Genomic DNA, 17,186 nt, shown 5'->3' with positions numbered 1-17,186 from the left:
GACTGAAATGCATTCATTGTAACATTTTTGTTTTATTTTAAATCGCATTTCTTAATTGGGCAGTTTTTAGAGTTTGAAGAGGAACGACATTCACAGTGACTGTGGCATTTTCCCACAGCTCCTAAACATCAAGTAAAAGCTTTAATTATCCAATAAACATTGGAGCATTGTGCCTGGTTTAGGTCAGCATAATACAGAACACAATCTGCTCTGAATTTGTCCTGTTTTACAGACTTTAATACTTTGTTTTTGTGACGCTTTGAATCCTTCAGAATCACTGCAGCTTCTAACTAAACTAGCTTTGAAGCTTTTCTTTTTTTTAAACATAAATAATAAACAAGCCTCACATGAAGGGTCAATTGAGCAGCCTGTTACAGTATGTTCCCTATTATTGTGAAATGTTTGGTGAAAATAACTCAAAGGAAAAAATCAATCGCGGGTGTTATGTTTTTTTTTTGTTGTTTTGTAAAAGAGCTATCTATCTATCCCCTAGTGACTTGTGTTTTTGTTTTTAAATACTTGTAAATACTTTAGAAGCCTGCACAAATGAATTTTGTAATTTGTTAACTTCGTACATATTTTAAATAGGTGCTACTAAAATGCATCCACCCACTGCCCTATGAGCTACTTCCTCCAACAACATTAACATTGGATGACCTTTTAAAAATTAGATTTTGAAAAGGAAACGTCTGCTCTGCTTTGCTGGTAATCAATAATAGAAACCATGTGGGTTGATTTGAAATGTTAATTAAAAAAAAAAAAAAAAAGGCTTGTTGTCAAGCAAACTGCAGTAGCAGTAAAGATTTTAGTAAATATCAGCGCAAGTCATGCGTATCGTCCTGCCTTCCTGCTGAGTTGTAGTCCCTTTTATTAATCCTGTGTAATCGCTGTGTACCATTGTAATTCATCAAGACAAACTAAAAGCAATATTAGCGGAACACCATAGGAAAACCTGCTGTTGCATTGGAATCGTTAGAATTGTGCGGCTTTAACCTTTTCCCTTCTTCAGGCTCTCATCCAGTTGCCAGGTTACATCTCTCAGTGTGAAGAGGTTCGCCAGTTCTTTGAGACCAGACCTGAAGACATCAATCCCCCCAAAGAGTATGTTTATTTAAGCACGTCCTATATTAAGCAATGATGTGATCTGAGTCAAAGTACTTTGTGTGTGTGTGTGTGTGTGTGTGTGTGTGTGTGTGTGTCATTTGCATGGTATGGTTTCTACCTACTTATTACAAAAGGTTCAGATACATTGATGACTTATCCCTGATTGATCCAGATTGGTAGAGCAGTTTTATGTATGATGAATAGATCTGAATCCTGGAAGTGGTATCGTTTGTTGCTGTGTTTTTGAAAAATCAGACAATGTAGTGTGATACAGTGCCAGTACTACTTCAATATTCTTTCTTCATAGGATGCTAAAAAAAGATCCCTAATAATACCAACCAGGACATTTCATCCTTAAAAGTACAGCATGTATAACAAGTTAACCCAGCTTTTCAAGGTCTGGTTGAAATCTCTGACAGAAATGTTGGATTTAACTATTGTCTTTTTATAATACAGTGGAAAGAGGTCACAGAACCACACTTTTATACATTTTAGGGCAGCGGTATTAATATCGATCTCTGTTAAGATAATTCAGTTAGACTGCTATGTGTAGGTAATCAATTGAAGTACTTATGGTGTTTAATGAGGACATTCTCCCTTAAGAGCAGCTTCAAACACTACAGTGGTATAGAAGTTGAGAGCAACACTTAAGTTAAAAAACACATTCATTTCCTGTAGAAAACCTTTACAAATAAATCACAAATAAATCATAAAGAGTATGAGCCAGCATAAAAGTACAAAATAAGCCTGTTGATTTATTTATTTATTTATTTATTTATTTTTCCGAGTGATTTCATGTTTAGTGGTTTGGTCATTAAACTGAGTGAACTAGGTCTTCTTAAAAAACTTTCTTCAGACGAGGGGATTAACAAATAACAGTCTGTTCTCACTGTGCAACTTTATAAATGGCTTCTTGTGGAAACCCCAGCAGACACAGCTCACCAGTTCAAGGCTGACGTTCACAAGTCGGTCCAGCTATGCAGCAATCATGTATTATAATGTACTGTGTTGGTTTTTCAAAGATTCATGACAGGGTCCAGGGCCAGATATTGCCTGATTCAACAGACCACAGAACTCTGAACAATCACTTCTTTTTTTTTTTTAAACTTGCGTCCTAACTTGTCAAAGTATTATAAAACAGTCAAAGTTACGTTACATACCTGGTAGTGTAATACTACAGTTAGAACATCAATAGTATGTTTAATATACAGTGCCTTTAAAATGTATATTTTTATGATGGCGTTATTTTGTATATTCCTGACTTTAAAAGGCAATGTTTCATAATATTTTCACATAATTTGCCCAAAATCTATTTTCAAAAATCTTTTCAGTAGCTGTCTTTGCTGGAATAGTTAATACGTATGGCACATCTTTATTTAACCAAACAACATCCCTTTAATTAACAACTGTCATCAGACAGAAATTATTTACGTTTGCAACTTAGTGTCAATATGAAATGTGTTAAAGCACATCCATTTTATAATATCCCCTTTTAGAAAGAATTAATTTGTGTATAGTATTTCCATCATTGGTTAATTCAGTACAATTTGTGTATAGTATTTCCATCCTTGTTTAATTCAGTACAATTTGTTTAGACTTGTGTCTGTATTTGTTGAGAAGAGATATTGTATACCACAGAGTAAAGTATGACATGATGCTCAGCTGGGGTTGTTAATGTCTCCTGTTGTCTTATGCTAAATGATTTCTGTAGGTGGAGAGTATAGGAAGATTGTGCCAAGGATTTACACTATCTGCCATTGCTTTAAAGGTAGAATAATAATAGAACGACCTTGGTTTTCCTTATAATAATTGGATTATAGCTTTCCATTAATTTTAGCCATTGTAAGTTGACATCTTGCCAGGTTCCATTTTGCAATTTAAAAGAGTGAAATATTGCCGCATATAAACCTGTTGTGCTGGCAGTGATGTCAGACTCCATACGCTGGAGAATTAAATTAGCAGCTCTCTGAAAGAAAGCAGAGCCCTGTATAATAATAATAAAATACATTGCTGCATTGCACCTGCGTGCTACAATCACCATGGCGATGCAGTGCAGCTGTGTTAGTTTTAATGATTCATATTTTCTTGGGTTATTTAAAGTATGGACTGCTTTTTAGTCACCTCTAGCATAGTCAAGTGTTATATTTTTGTTTATATACTGCGTTTCTAAGCAGAACGTGTGAAATTGCATTTGATTAAGCAATAGTGCCTGTTCATTTGAACCGTTGAACCATGAACCATGTGGTAGAACCTTCCTTGAGAGGGCACTATAGCTATTTAAAAAAATATTCTTTAAAACCTAGATTTACCTTGAACTTGTAATGATTCATCAGGTATCCTTCTGCTGAGAAGTTTGAGGAAAATAGTCCAGAAAATGTTCATACAAAAATAGTATTGCATACTTTAATGAGAGAAAAAAAAAACAAATAACCAACAGAACATAGCAGGTTTCACATTTATGATTTTAAATTCCATGACTTTTCACTTTATAGATAGAGATAGGGCTGTGTTTTACTGGCCTGCTGTACAAGTATCGGCACCAGCTGTATAGTATAAATGATATGCCAAATATCTATCTGAGAGAGAAGTCATTATAATACAAAGTAAGTTTCATTTGTGTTTATCCAGAAGCTAACACCGTCCATTTATTGGCGTGTAGTGTCATCATACAGATAGAGGTTATGCACTTCAAACATCTTGGTTTTATAACTATGTACACTACTACATTGGTAAGGTGTTATTTGATAAAAAATGTCTATATATATATCATATATATATATATATATATATATATATATATATATATATATATATATATATATAAAAATATGAATGTGAAGTCTGGATCGTGACAAAAAAGTAAATTCTTTCGTTTTCAGTGTGGTTTAAAGAAGTATGGATAATATAACTGTGAGCCTGATTAACATAATTCAGTTGTGCTTATGTGGAAGTTTACCATTGTACTTTATCCACATCCAAAATAAACAGCTGGAGTCACTAATTTTAAGAACCCACCTGAAGCAACTTATTTTGTGGATGTTGTGCTTCAATATTAGGTATTTGTTGAATGTCCAAATACAAGTAGTATGCAAGATTCCCAATGCCTGACAATTCGAACTACCATGTCAATTGTGTTAAAATCTGACCACTGGTTTAGGCTCTTCAGTAAGGAACGGGTTACCTGGACTCATCTAGGCTTACTGTTGCTTTGCACATATGTGGTGGAATACGTGGGTCTAGTTAAGGTGGTGTGTACAGATTTCAAGCACAGGGCACTTAGTTCATTATCTTTTAATACATCTGGATATACATTGCTGCACATCTGCAAAGCAGAGAGGTGAACGGGTCATAACGATGAACTTGAAATCCTCTTTCAAAAAGAGGGTCAGGAAACCCTTTCACAACCTACAATCATGCCAGCAAGTTTATTGTTGTAAATTTGATTCCATCGCAAAGCATTGTTAGGTTTCTGGAATTCAGTATGGTAAGCGCTATTCCATACCTTTTGAGTAGAAGCATATTCGGCCAAGTTTTTCCTTTTTTTTTTTTGTCGTACAATTACAGATGTTGAGGTTTGCTTGACAAGACAGATTTTAGTTTTATATCACGTTATGGGATGAATTGAAAATACATTAGAGGATGTCTGCTAGGTTGCTTTAGTCAAGCCAGATTTGCATGGAATTTCATGTCCCATCGATAATTAAGAAGAAGAGTGCATATGTGTTTTTTTACATTTTCCACCATCTCTTAATCCTGGGGCTGTTCTCCAACATGGGAGACTTGGCTCGTGTGTTTAAGTTTAATTTTACTTGAGGTCTTTTGCAGCCATCAGATCTGAGTACTCGCATTGGAGCCTGGGCTGAATTTAAAACCATGGCCCTGGTGTATTGATATAGTGTATTTTTCCATTGCCCTATATAGGCTTCTAACAAAATTAAAGCAACCCTCACTTACTTTGCCACGTTGCATTCCCAAGAGATGGTTAGAGCTGCTTTCAGTTTACAGTACTTTCCTGCAGGGTTCTATTTGTTATGAGTGAAATGGTAGTAACAAGGTTGTCATAGCAAAGCTTATGTGATTAGGCCAAGAATTTAATAGCGAAAAAGAAACAAGAGTATCTGGCCAAATTTGAAGTGAGCTTCAGAGCTCTGTTCCATGCAGAGGGAAGCCTACATGATCAGCTTTGTAGAGTATCTGCCGCCCACATGATCTGCAAATCTTCAGACAGAGCCATCACTGTTGAGAGCCTATCCGGTTTGAAATGGCGGTTTTGTTTACCATCTTATTTTCATTTTAGAGCTCATTTTGCGTGTCTCTTTTACCCAATTTAAAATGCCAAAAAAAGCGCAGTCATTTGGAAAAGATGTAAAATCTTATTGCCCGTTTAACAGGCTTACCACTTATCCTACCCAGTTGTTTCAAATTAGTGGTGAAATAAACTGTGAACGGTTGAAAGTGGCATCATAAAATCACTAGAGTACTATCTCAGATCCCTTTTGAATGCTAGACTCGTAAAAGTCTCTTACAGCTTTCAAGGAAAACCTCTGGGATCTAAGCCATTAATCATATTCCCTCATTACAGTCATTACAGGTATGTAGCTTAATTGGGAATACAATAAACATAATACAAGAAAACCATACACTCCATAACATGAAGTCTGTGGGGCTAAAAGGCTACTCTTGATACCAGTCCATCAAACAGGTGGAGATTTATACGTCACGTGGCAAGTGGGCAAATCTCTTTGGATGGCCCTTTCTTCATAAGACAGTATGGAAGTAATCAATTTAACCTTTTTTTTTTTTTTTTTTTTATTTACAGGGAACCAATTGGAAAGAAGAAGTCTGGTAAGGCAGTTTTAAAACCTGCGTTTCACCCACTTACAATCACCCACCCCCAGGCCCTCTTTGAACTCAAGATAATAAGTGTCTTCAATCTGTCATTCTTTAAATTGTCATGCATTATAAGTGAACCGTTTGCAAAGATACACAGGCAATAAAATGAGCATACTCATAGCAAAGCACATAAAATGGTAGACTTCCTGATGTCAAAAAAACAAACAAACAAAAAAAAAACACCCAGACAGTTTCACACTCCAGGAAGCTTATGCTAAAGCTTCTGTAGTACTGATGGGCTGAGCAGTTGTAATGCCCCCCTTGAGCTTCCAGGCTGAGATACTCAAAATAAAGAGCATGCATTTGACAATTGGACTGTACATCCCATTTAAAAAACAAACACAAACTCTGATTCCTTCTTTTTTTCACCGATCTTCCAAGCCTTAGAGAAATTGCAACACTTTGCTAAATTGAAGCCATTCTCTCTACTGGCAGTAACTTCTAAAAAGATTTTATTAGTCAGATTTGTTTTCTTTCTTCCAAAGACAAAAGCGCCATCTGGCTACTGAGATGGGTTTTTGCTCCCGTATGGTATCCTAGCACATGTAGTTTTCATTTTGCAAAACAAAAATCTGTTAGCATTAAATCAGTAACAGTAATAACAAGTGAAGAACAGTCACAGAGGAACCAGATATACGGTATGGCATAACCAGCAAGTCGTTTATTATATTATCAGCTTAATGAAGTTCATTAAGAATCTTTATGAATATGACAATGTTAATAATGAACCACCAACATGTAAATAATTGCATTAAAAAAAAACACAATTTTATTTAACATCCTTGTTGCAGCCTTTTGTTGGATCATTTATTTTCTTTATCTAATCATCTCCAGTTTGCTCTGTCATTGTCATTATTCCTTACACTTGCTTTCCTTCATTTTCCTTCATCAGGGCTTGTCAAGAGAGCAACATCTATCCTAAAGAGAGGTAGTAAGAGACACTTGCTTGGCACTGCTCTCGTTTCACTGTCTCTGCGTAACAATTCTCGCTTATTTGGTCTGATTCGGCCTGTGAGGATCAATCCAGCACCAAACAAAACCCCCAAAAGTCAATTCTGCTAATTGGGGAGTAGCCATGGTCCGCTCTATGCTCATTCACTTTGGTGTGGTTTTATGCATGGCCAGTGTCGATAATGCACTCTTTTGGTAAGAGAATTAAATAAAATCTTGTCCATTTAAAAAAAAAAAAAAAAAATAATCACTTCCATAACCTTTGGCCTTTGGAAACATACGCATTTTTTGAAGATACAATCTCATCCCCTATACGTAATATCATATCAGTGTTGCATGATGTAATTGCTAATGGCTTTTAAATTTAATGGGAGAGGCATAGCTTCACTTTTTCACTTTCTGAAAGGACATTCTAGCGTAGATTTTCTTTTAAAACTTTTTAAATAAAACTTCCAGTTGTGCTGTATAAAAGTAATACTAAACAATTCATATTTGCGCCTTCTGGATGTTGTTGGTGTTACATTATATTTAAAAAAAGAAAGACCTTTTAAAGCAACATGCGCTTCAGCGGACGTACCTTTCCATTTTAAAAGGGCAGACAGTTTCTATTTGGAATTGCACCGTTACACGCAGTGACATTCCTACCTGGTGATCTCGCTGCATCGTGTGGCAACAGCGTGGTTTAGATGAACTGTTTGTTCTTATATAAAGATAGGTTTACTGTCGGATTTCATATATATATATATATATATATATATATATATATATATATATATATATATATATATATATATATATATATATATATATTTTGTTATTTGAGCTTATTGGTCATCTTTTTTTTCAAACGTATTGTTAAATTGCAAACAGTACCAAGATGTATAGAAATACAGTGAATGGATGTCGGGCAATTTAATGTGGAACTTTAGCTGTACATGCAATTTTTAAAATGTAGATATTTTGATCGTTATAAAGAAATATAAAAAAGCAAAAAAAAATTGAAAACAAATAACCTTTTCGCTAATCAAGCCTTATATTAAAGAGCCACCTAAAACAAATGTTTGTTTGCTTTTGTGATTTGTGGTAGTTTACTATGGTCAAGAATTGGTCTTTTATTATATTTCCATAGTGGTAACATTTTAATGGTGATGTCACCAGTTTGCTATCACTGTTAGACATTCTGGTACTGTCCTAAATAATTCCTTGAGCTGAAGGGAGTCGCAACCTTACTTCTCTTTACCGTATGTAGAGCCCTCTCTGGTGAACATATGAAATCAATGTACATACCCTGGTACTCGTTCGATCCTAAATACCTCCAAGCTTTATGGGCCTCTTTTTCTGCCATCACACCCTAATTATCATCTTTACATTTTCCCCCAACCTATTTTATTTTTTGATACGTGCCACTTGGTGATCACGATGAGATAGACCAGCATTCTAAGTGAAGTTCAAAATTATTAACCCCATCGTGCTTTGTTTTACAGCGGGCGATTTTACTGCTGGAGACCCCCTTCTTTTAGATCAGTATGTGGCTGTGACTGACTATGAGAAGCAAGAGAGCTCAGAAGTCAGTCTGTGTGTTGGACAGGTGGTGGAAGTGATAGAGAAGAATGAGTCTGGTAAGGGAACTGGATTCTGCTTATTCTGAAGGTGTGTCAAGATCATACATTACCTGTAATACAAGTTTTCCATGCATGTATGACATGGTCTATTATAAGGAGGGTTTGTGTATACCGTACTGGAATGATTTTCTTTGCATCTAAATGCTGGCAATGTTATGACATTTAATTTTGTAAACAAAGGGCCCAATTCAGTTAATGGCGGATTAGAAAAGCATTTTACAAATAAACACAACAAACTAAAGTGAATACATGTGTTTGGATTATCAACCACGAATCAATTAAAATGGTGTGTTTATTAAATGAATTTGTATTTTTCTAAAATACCTTTTTCTAGCAAGAAATAAACTGAATTGAGCCCTGAACGCATTGAACAAGCAATGGGGCATAATGCTGTACATACCCCAGTGTGAAATTCTATGTGAAGTTTGCTGCCCTTTCTTTCCAGGGTGGTGGTTTGTGAGCTCAGATGACGAGCAGGGCTGGGTCCCAGCTACATGTCTTGAGGCTCAGGATGATCCAGATGATTTTTCAATGCCAGCTGACGAAGGTAATAGCCAGAAATATGTTTCCTGTCTTGCATTCATTACCAATTAAGACAAGGGTCTAGACAGGTGTCTAATGGGGCAATGTAATCACAGATACCCCATCAGAATAAGCCACAATTTGATTTGTATGGAGCATATTACAACTCTAAGGAATCACCCTGGATTTCGTCAAACACCTATCCATGATTTTAATAATCCAGGGAGGTTACATGATGCGGCAAAATGAGCAAATAAATTCCAGCTGTTCTCCAAGTCTTAGAATAAGTAGTGATAAAGGTCTGTTGCCTTTTGTTATATAATAATGTTATTATTCATAATAAATACGATAGGCCTAATCATTTCTACAAGTCTGCCCCATTTACATTGTTTGAGTAAACTGTTTTGAATGTGCAGTAAGGCCAGATGAGTACTGAAGCAAAATAACGGAAAATACTGCATTATAGTTTCCACATGGGCTTGGTGCTTCATCAAGCTTACACTGCCAATGTTAATGAGCTCCCTACTTCCTGTTTACTTACTTCCTGCTTCCCACATGCTGTTAGTCACTCGGAAATATTGGTCTTTACCGAGGCACATGGGCCGTCGACGAACGTTAGGAGATCTGTTCATCACTGGCTGTGGGCAAGGTGGAGAGTGCATTGTTGTGTCATATGTGACTGTGCTCCTGCATGCTTGTACTGTTGTACTTGTGTTGCATGTGATGTGGAGTCTCATTCTAGTGTCTATAAAGCATGGCAGATGTTTGGTATGAGTCGCCTGCATTTAAAAATGATAGGACTTCTTGTTAGATGCTTTTTAAATTTAAATTGTCCTATTATTTCTGTTTAACCCACTAATGCATTAAACTTGTATTACTTTCTTTGAAAGATGTTAGTCTACTTAAAAATACCAGGATACAGCCATTGAGAAGTGACATCATGTTTACATATGGGGAAATCATTTCTAAACAAGGTTATGTTGAAATTTAATGGAGATATATTATACGTATTCACATTTATTTTCAATTTAACAAATATACCTAATATATTTCACTCTTTTTTTCTCTCTGCTGTCATAATTTGATGCTGTGTATTGAATTCTAGAAAGGCTGGGTAAAGTAAATTTCATGTATATCCTCGTTTTGCATACATATCTTTCCAAAATCTGCCTTTATCCTGAATGTAGTTAGGTGTTCCAGTATCATAAAGCAAGGGAAGAGATATAATCTGACATATATTAGCTAGGACAATATGTGGTGATGGCCACTGACTGAGTAAATCCTTCTATTTAGGAAAATGCATGAATCATTTGCAAAATAAAGTTGAGGAGGTTTAGTTTTTTCAGTGAAATCAGTTTTGATTTTCCTGGAGTTAAAGTCATTGGAAAAAAGCATATAATATTTGGTCTTTAATAATGACAACAGCCCAACAGTAATTGTCTAGCAATTGCATCCTGTGCTGTCTGAGCTTTCCTGTGTTCGTTACCAGAGCTGACATTCTACCGAGGTCAAACTTAGGCTTCCAGATCTAGCTGCAGTATTTATATGTCTGCTTGGTATTTACTATCCAACCTCCAAATATATGTTAAACAGCAAACCAACAGAGAAAATTAAGGAGTAACTTAAGTAAGGTTTTACTTTACCAGAATTTTTACATGAGAATCAGCACTGATGATGCAAAAAAACAACCGAGGACACGACCTTCGTGTCCTCATAGCTAGTTACGGCAATGCCTGTGTTCAACGTTTATTTGCATTAATCAGTTGGTCTAAAATAGGGATGGAGATATTACAATTTCCTGTCAGCCAAAAATATCATAATTACTTAAAAAACTAAGTTTTACAGTACCGTATGCTTTGAAGTTCTTCACAAATTGATTTTTTATTAGTGGTGGCAAAACAGGACATTAGCATGTAATGTGTAAAAATATGTAATATCATGAAGCATTTTGTTTGCTTGTTTTCCAGAGGAGAAATATACAGTTATTTACCCGTACACTGCCAGGGATAAAGATGAAATTAATTTGGACGGGGGAATGACTGTAGAGGTTATCCAGAAAAACCTGGAGGGCTGGTGGAAAATCAGGTAATTCTGAGTCCAAATTAAAACCGGAGTAAACACGGGGCAATAGTTCTAGCTACAGTTTATCTTTCTTAGGTGTGTTTATAAAATCGTACTATTGTAAAAATAATAAAATAAATAATACAGTATTTTAATGATCATTAGCCACAAAAACAAGTTGAGACACAAAATGCAGTAATGGATCTCAAGCTATTTACCCTGGAGTAAAGGTTAGACTGTACGCTTGGCAGAATGTTTCATATCATTGTGAAAGGAACCTTGACTGAAAGCCAAGAAGGATGTTCAATTAAATCTGTTCCTGGTCTCAATTCCGCTAAAAAGCCAAGTGCATCTGACCATGCATTATACATGAGTCAGCAATTTAACTTAATTTTTAGTATGGCTTAGAATGCTATAATGTTAAGAGATGGTGGTACAACAATATTACCAAGTCTGTCCAAAAGTACAGCCATTACTGACTTATTAACCCCTTGACTGTCTTAATGACAACCACCTTTAGTGACATGCACTGTACTGTAATTAGCAGAGGGCTTTGAGGAGGTGTAGAACGCAAAAGACACCCCAAGCACATGTTATCGATAATAAATATGTGAGCAGTAGCTATCACTGCATACAATTTTTTAAGCAATACAGGTAAATTGACTTTATACCAGAAGGTATTTGGCAGTAGTTTAAAACTCCTTGGGAGCTAATGAGTTAACATGCAGTGGTTGTAGTTGTTGACTCTTGGCATTGGGCAGTTACTCACATCACAGTTTAAAAGCTCCTTAAACCACAGACTAGTCATACTTGACAGTTTGAGGATTATGGAAATATTTTTTTGTGAAAGAGTAATTTGCCTTGTACTCAATGGCACATTATTGACTGCGCCTGGCCTGACTCAGCATATTTTCCAAACCTTTGCATTGGTCAAACATAATGTTTATGAACACTGGTGGCATTATTGACTGGATATTGCTGAATTCGAACCTGGCAGGTATCAAGGCCAGGAGGGCTGGGCCCCTGCTTCCTACCTGAAAAAGGCTGATTTGCTGTCCCAGAAACTGCCAACAGGCTGCCCCGCTCACTCAAGTGCCTCTGACCTAGACGGCTTCTCCAGGCAGGCAAACGCTGCCAAAGAAAGGGACAACATAAAGACAGAAGCCTGTTTTTCACCCTTTGCCGATGTGAGACGCAGTAAGTATGAAGTGTAGTATCATGCCTTTTTGACAGATAAGTATTAGCCTATGTTAAGGAAAATGCTATATTGTAAATTGTGTATCATCCCAAGCTCCAAAGATCCTCCAAGAAGGACTTCTCTAGACATAATGACTTTGCTACATAGTTTTATTAAATCTGATAACTTACAAGGAAGGTGGGATAACAGGAATGGTAAATGTTAGTAAAGCAATTAGCAGGCTTGTAAAGTAACACTACTGTCCAGGGAAAAAAAATCAAAGGTTTATAAATGTATGTTTATTTTAAACAGAATCTCCTGATGCAAGACATCGCCCCCCACCTCGACGGGATCTTACTATAGTGAGTACATGTTCAGATTTTAGAACCGTAACTGAAAGCATCATAGCAAAATGCTTATGCAATTATGGTACCTAGTTTTGTAGCTATTTATCAACTGTGATGAAAACAAGATGTGCTAAATGCATTGTTGCACTTCCATACTAGAGACGGGTGACATCATAAGTACTAAGACTTAACTCATTCCTTTCATTTCTAGCCAAAGGGATTACATTTACCTAAACCACCAATTCCTCCTCAAGTTGAAGAGGAGTATTATACCATAGCAGACTTCCAGACCACCATTCCTGATGGCATTAGTTTTCAAGCTGGTATGAAAGTGGAGGTAAGATACTGTTGAAATGGAAGTCCACTTTTGTAAAGTGTTCAGTCTAAAGGCTAAACATAGTGTTGAAGAGCTGGAGATGATGAATAATAATTTTGAAAAACAGCACAGACAAACAGTTAATTCATAGAAGTTTTTTGTGGCTCGTTTTGCATGTTCTGCTTGGTGCTGTTTTATAGATTATGCTTATTGGACTTTATTATTCTATGAGCATATGCAACAAATTCCAGTTTTTATGTTAAATTAATTAAAACATGCTGCTAAAAATGCCTATACAACATAGTGCAGCCATGACATTTGGAATCAAGTACTGGCATAAAGGTTGCTTTATAGGTTTTTTTTTTTTACCCCCCTAGGTTATAGAGAAAAATTCAAGTGGGTGGTGGTACATTCAAATTGATGAAAAAGAAGGTTGGGCCCCCATCACATTTATTGATAAATATAAGAAAACCAGCAATGCAACACGGCCAAACTTTCTGGCTCCTCTGCCAAATGAAATGGCACAACTTAGACTGGAAAATGGCACCACCAGCAGCATTGCCCATGATGATGGTCGTGAAGATTGGTTTTCAAAGCCTCTTCCTGATGACCCATCCATAAGCAATGGTTTGTCAGCCAAACCAAAGCTCAAAGATTGGAAAACTAAGGACGCAGTAAAAGGCATTTTTCCAGACAACAAGGCAGCCTCCAGTGCATTTTCAGGAGTTGTGCAAACTGACCCCATCTGCCCTTCAGTTGAAGAAAAACCTGCCCTGCCACCAAGAAGAGAATCGATAAACAAGAGCTTAGAAGTAGAATTTACAGAGAAACAAAAGCTTGACCCAACCAAAGGCCTTCCACCTAAACTGCCTGCCCCAGGGGTAATTTTACCCATGATGCCACCTAAACCTGCTCCTTTTAAAGGAGAGAAGGTCCCAGATCAGAAAAAAGAAGAAAAGAATAAGGTGTTATATCTCAGAAACGAGATGGGCCTAGAATGTGGGCATAAGGTATCGGCAAAAGAGGTTAAAAAATTCAACCTCAAGCCAGTCGCAAAACCAGGGAAGCCAAAACCAGAACCATCTGAAGAAAAGCCTGAACCTGTTGGCCAGATGACATTTGCAAAGCCGAAACCCCAAGTGAGGCCCAAACCAATTCCAGCTCCAAGGGTAGAAGGTCAAACAGAAAGCAAGGTGGACATCACCAATCTCAGAAGCAAGCTTAGACCCGCAAAACCCACAGACAAAAGTTTTGAAATGGACATTTCGCAGCAAGAAGCAGTTAATAACTCCCTTAATAATGTGCCTTCAACCAGCAAAGGGAACATGGAACCAAAGATTCCCCCAAAACAACACAATGGTCATGGTCAAAGCGATAGACCGAAAGGATTCCCTGGCAAGCCGGTTCCTGAAATCTCAACAGGGGAGACGGAACCACCAAAGATCTCTGTTTCGAAAGAAGCCCCACAAAGGCCTTCTGTTCCACCAAGAAGGCCCCCACCACCAAAGCAATCATCAGCCCCATCCAGTCCTACAGAAGCAAAGGGGTCTATGAAAGATTTGCCCGAGGTCAAACCCTCCAGCATACATCACAGGCCTGGGCCCCCAAAGCCCAAGGCACTTATACCACCTCCTTCTAAGGATGAATCCAAACTAAAGGGGGCCTTGGGGCCAAAGCTATTGAACAAGCAACTGGAGAAACCTGACCCTCCTAAAGAAAAGCTTCCTTCCTTGCGGAAGGAAGGTGATGTGCCACAGGAAAGAAAGTATGTGGCTATTGCTGATTTTGAAGGAGACGAGCAAACCTCTGGATTTAAAGAAGGGACAGTGTTTGATGTGCAAGAAAAGAATACCAGTGGGTGGTGGTTTTGTAAAGTTGCTAGTGGTGGGCCAATATGGGAGGGCTGGATCCCTTCCAATTTTTTGACCAAAAAACAATAAATGTTAAACATAATGCTTTTTTTTCTTAACTTTTTTTGTTACTTTATATTTAATTTTTATATTTTTTTTAATTTATAGGTGGTTCCTTTTAATAATTACATTTCATCACATTCCATTGTTGAAAGGTGGAACAACAACGACGTATATTTTTTAGCCAAATAAATTAAAAAATGCCCCATAAGCAAGTATTACTGAAACCTGTTTTCTGTCAATTTAGTTGTATTTTGGACAGGAGAACTTAAACCAGATTCCATATTCAAACACATTGGAGTATTGCTACTCCGTTTTTTTTTTTTTTTTGGTTTTCCACCTTAATGTCATGTTATCATTTTTTATTAATACAACTTTTTATATTTAGAGCATTGAGAAAAAAAGAATCTATATCCTGCAGTACTTTATGCCTTACATACTCTATTGCTTCTGTATAACACAAATTAAAACATATGCAAATAAGTCAAGTTATCCTAATGAAGTGTGCATATTGGATTAACTGAAACAATGCTGTGTAGACTGTAGGAGAAAAATATATACAACAAACGAATGAGGCACATTTTCTATGAAGTATTGCCAAACTAGAGTTAGGTAGAACAATAGAATACCTCAGAATAGTTTCTCATTCAAAATGTTCAAACCATACATTTCAGAGGATGTCTTTCACATAAAATGCAATCGAAATATTTTTCAAAGCGTAGTTATCCTACTTCATTTTTAGGGGAAGTTGATTGCTCAAGTAACCTTCAGTTATTACAGTAGACTTATCTAATGCCTCCTGCCATTGATAGACCAGGGTTCATTCACTGTGGCTTTTTGTAAGAAAATGTGAATACATAATAACTATAATTAGATATAACTTATGTCGTTAACCCGCTGTGTTGGAAGCTTAGCTCATAGATGTGCTGTGGTGAAGCGTATTTAAATATCTGTCTGTAAAATTCTCAGCCCTAACCAAGACCACCTTCATTTCATGTGGAATTGGCCTTGGAATGCGTAACTTTTACTCGGAGCCATGTTTCACCATACGAAGTAGTGGTCTGCTGCATCTGTAGTAGCCATTATGAATGTCACCTAAACCCAGTTAGTGTGCTCTTTAAGCACGGCTTGCACAGTTTCACCATGAAAACTCTCAATGTAGTGGTTTCATTTTTCAGAATTAGTTAAACTAGCATTCGTTTGTGCAGCATGTGTGTGAACTATGATATGGAAATCTGTTAGCCAAGAACAGGGTTTGTTCACTGGGGCGCTTTGATCAGCTGTATAATGCAATATTATATTTTCTGTTTTAACACACTAATAATGCTTGACTGGTTTCAAGTATGGAATAAGTAGATACCTAATATTAAGACAGGGAAGGGGGCCTTCTTTTAAGTAACCATAGACATTTCTTTAGGATTTTACCTCAAGCTGAGCCAGAACACTTGGTCTGAAGGTATAAAACCAGCCAACAGAAACTCTAAATGCCTGTTCTGGTATAGAAGGGTTTGAACGTGGTGAGATCTGATGCAGTCACCTCTGTGGAATCTGTACCAGACAAAATTGGCAAGGCCAGGAGCCGCTATAACCTAGCTGCAATTTTTTTTTTTTTTTAAACTTTTATGTTCTTTAACAAAAAGTAATGCAGGTATTATACATTGTGCATCATATTAAAGCACATCAGTGGATTTTAAATGTGTTTCCCAATTAGTAGAAACAACACTGTTCTGCAATACAGCAATTTAGAAATAAATCACATTTGTGTGTGGGGGGGGGGGGGGGGGGGGGGGGGGAGGGGGAGGGGGGGGGAGGGGGAGGGGGAGGGGGGGGATAGGTATAGCTATAGCTGTTTTGTTGTTATGAGTGTCAGTAGAAGTGCAATAATGGGGGACTAGCTGGGTTGCAAAGTGTGATTCTTTTTGTTCAGTAGAGCAATTCAGATCAATCACACTGTTGGGTATAGGTAAAACCACTATATGCATTGGTATAGTACTCCACACGACCCACCAGAGGCTGCTGGTTATATCAGTTCTGAAGCCTGACTGGATCTGTTTTACTCCAGGGATGGTTAGTGGTAGCATTTGAAAATGAAACTGCATTTCAGAGGTCACAAACTACAGACACGAACATTTCAAGTTGTGCGCTCTGCAGTACAAAGTATATTTTAAATATATTGGATTCAGTGAAATACGGTGATATAAGGATTCAAATTAAAATGTCATCCTTGAAAAGAAGCCAGCTTGACAAGTCAGTATATATAACATGTAGCATTAACAAACAAAT

The 17,186-nt window shown here is 36.9% G+C and overlaps 1 protein-coding gene across 3 annotated transcripts in view; it reads left to right on the top strand.

Annotated features, from left to right (window-relative positions):
- The window catches only part of LOC121324161 (SH3 and PX domain-containing protein 2B-like), a 46,915-nt gene extending 30,238 nt beyond the window's left edge, over window positions 1–16,677 (top strand). Inside the window, exons 5-14 of one of the 3 annotated variants that reach the window (XM_041265700.1) lie at window positions 1,010–1,101; window positions 5,924–5,949; window positions 6,890–6,925; window positions 8,433–8,567; window positions 9,016–9,117; window positions 11,060–11,177; window positions 12,151–12,350; window positions 12,643–12,692; window positions 12,889–13,014; window positions 13,371–16,677. In XM_041265700.1, the coding sequence (XP_041121634.1) occupies window positions 1,010–1,101; window positions 5,924–5,949; window positions 6,890–6,925; window positions 8,433–8,567; window positions 9,016–9,117; window positions 11,060–11,177; window positions 12,151–12,350; window positions 12,643–12,692; window positions 12,889–13,014; window positions 13,371–14,933 (2,448 nt within the window). In that variant the 3' untranslated portion in view covers window positions 14,934–16,677. The other 2 variants (XM_041265701.1, XM_041265702.1) reach the window with 2 other exon arrangements.
- The last annotated feature ends 509 nt before the right edge of the window (window positions 16,678–17,186 follow it).

This window comes from Polyodon spathula, chromosome 12 (assembly GCF_017654505.1).
Source record: "Polyodon spathula isolate WHYD16114869_AA chromosome 12, ASM1765450v1, whole genome shotgun sequence".
NCBI classification, from domain to species: Eukaryota; Metazoa; Chordata; class Actinopteri; order Acipenseriformes; family Polyodontidae; genus Polyodon; species Polyodon spathula.
The sequence above is the reverse complement of the archived record's forward strand: the minus strand, read 5'-3'. Positions and strand labels throughout refer to the sequence as shown.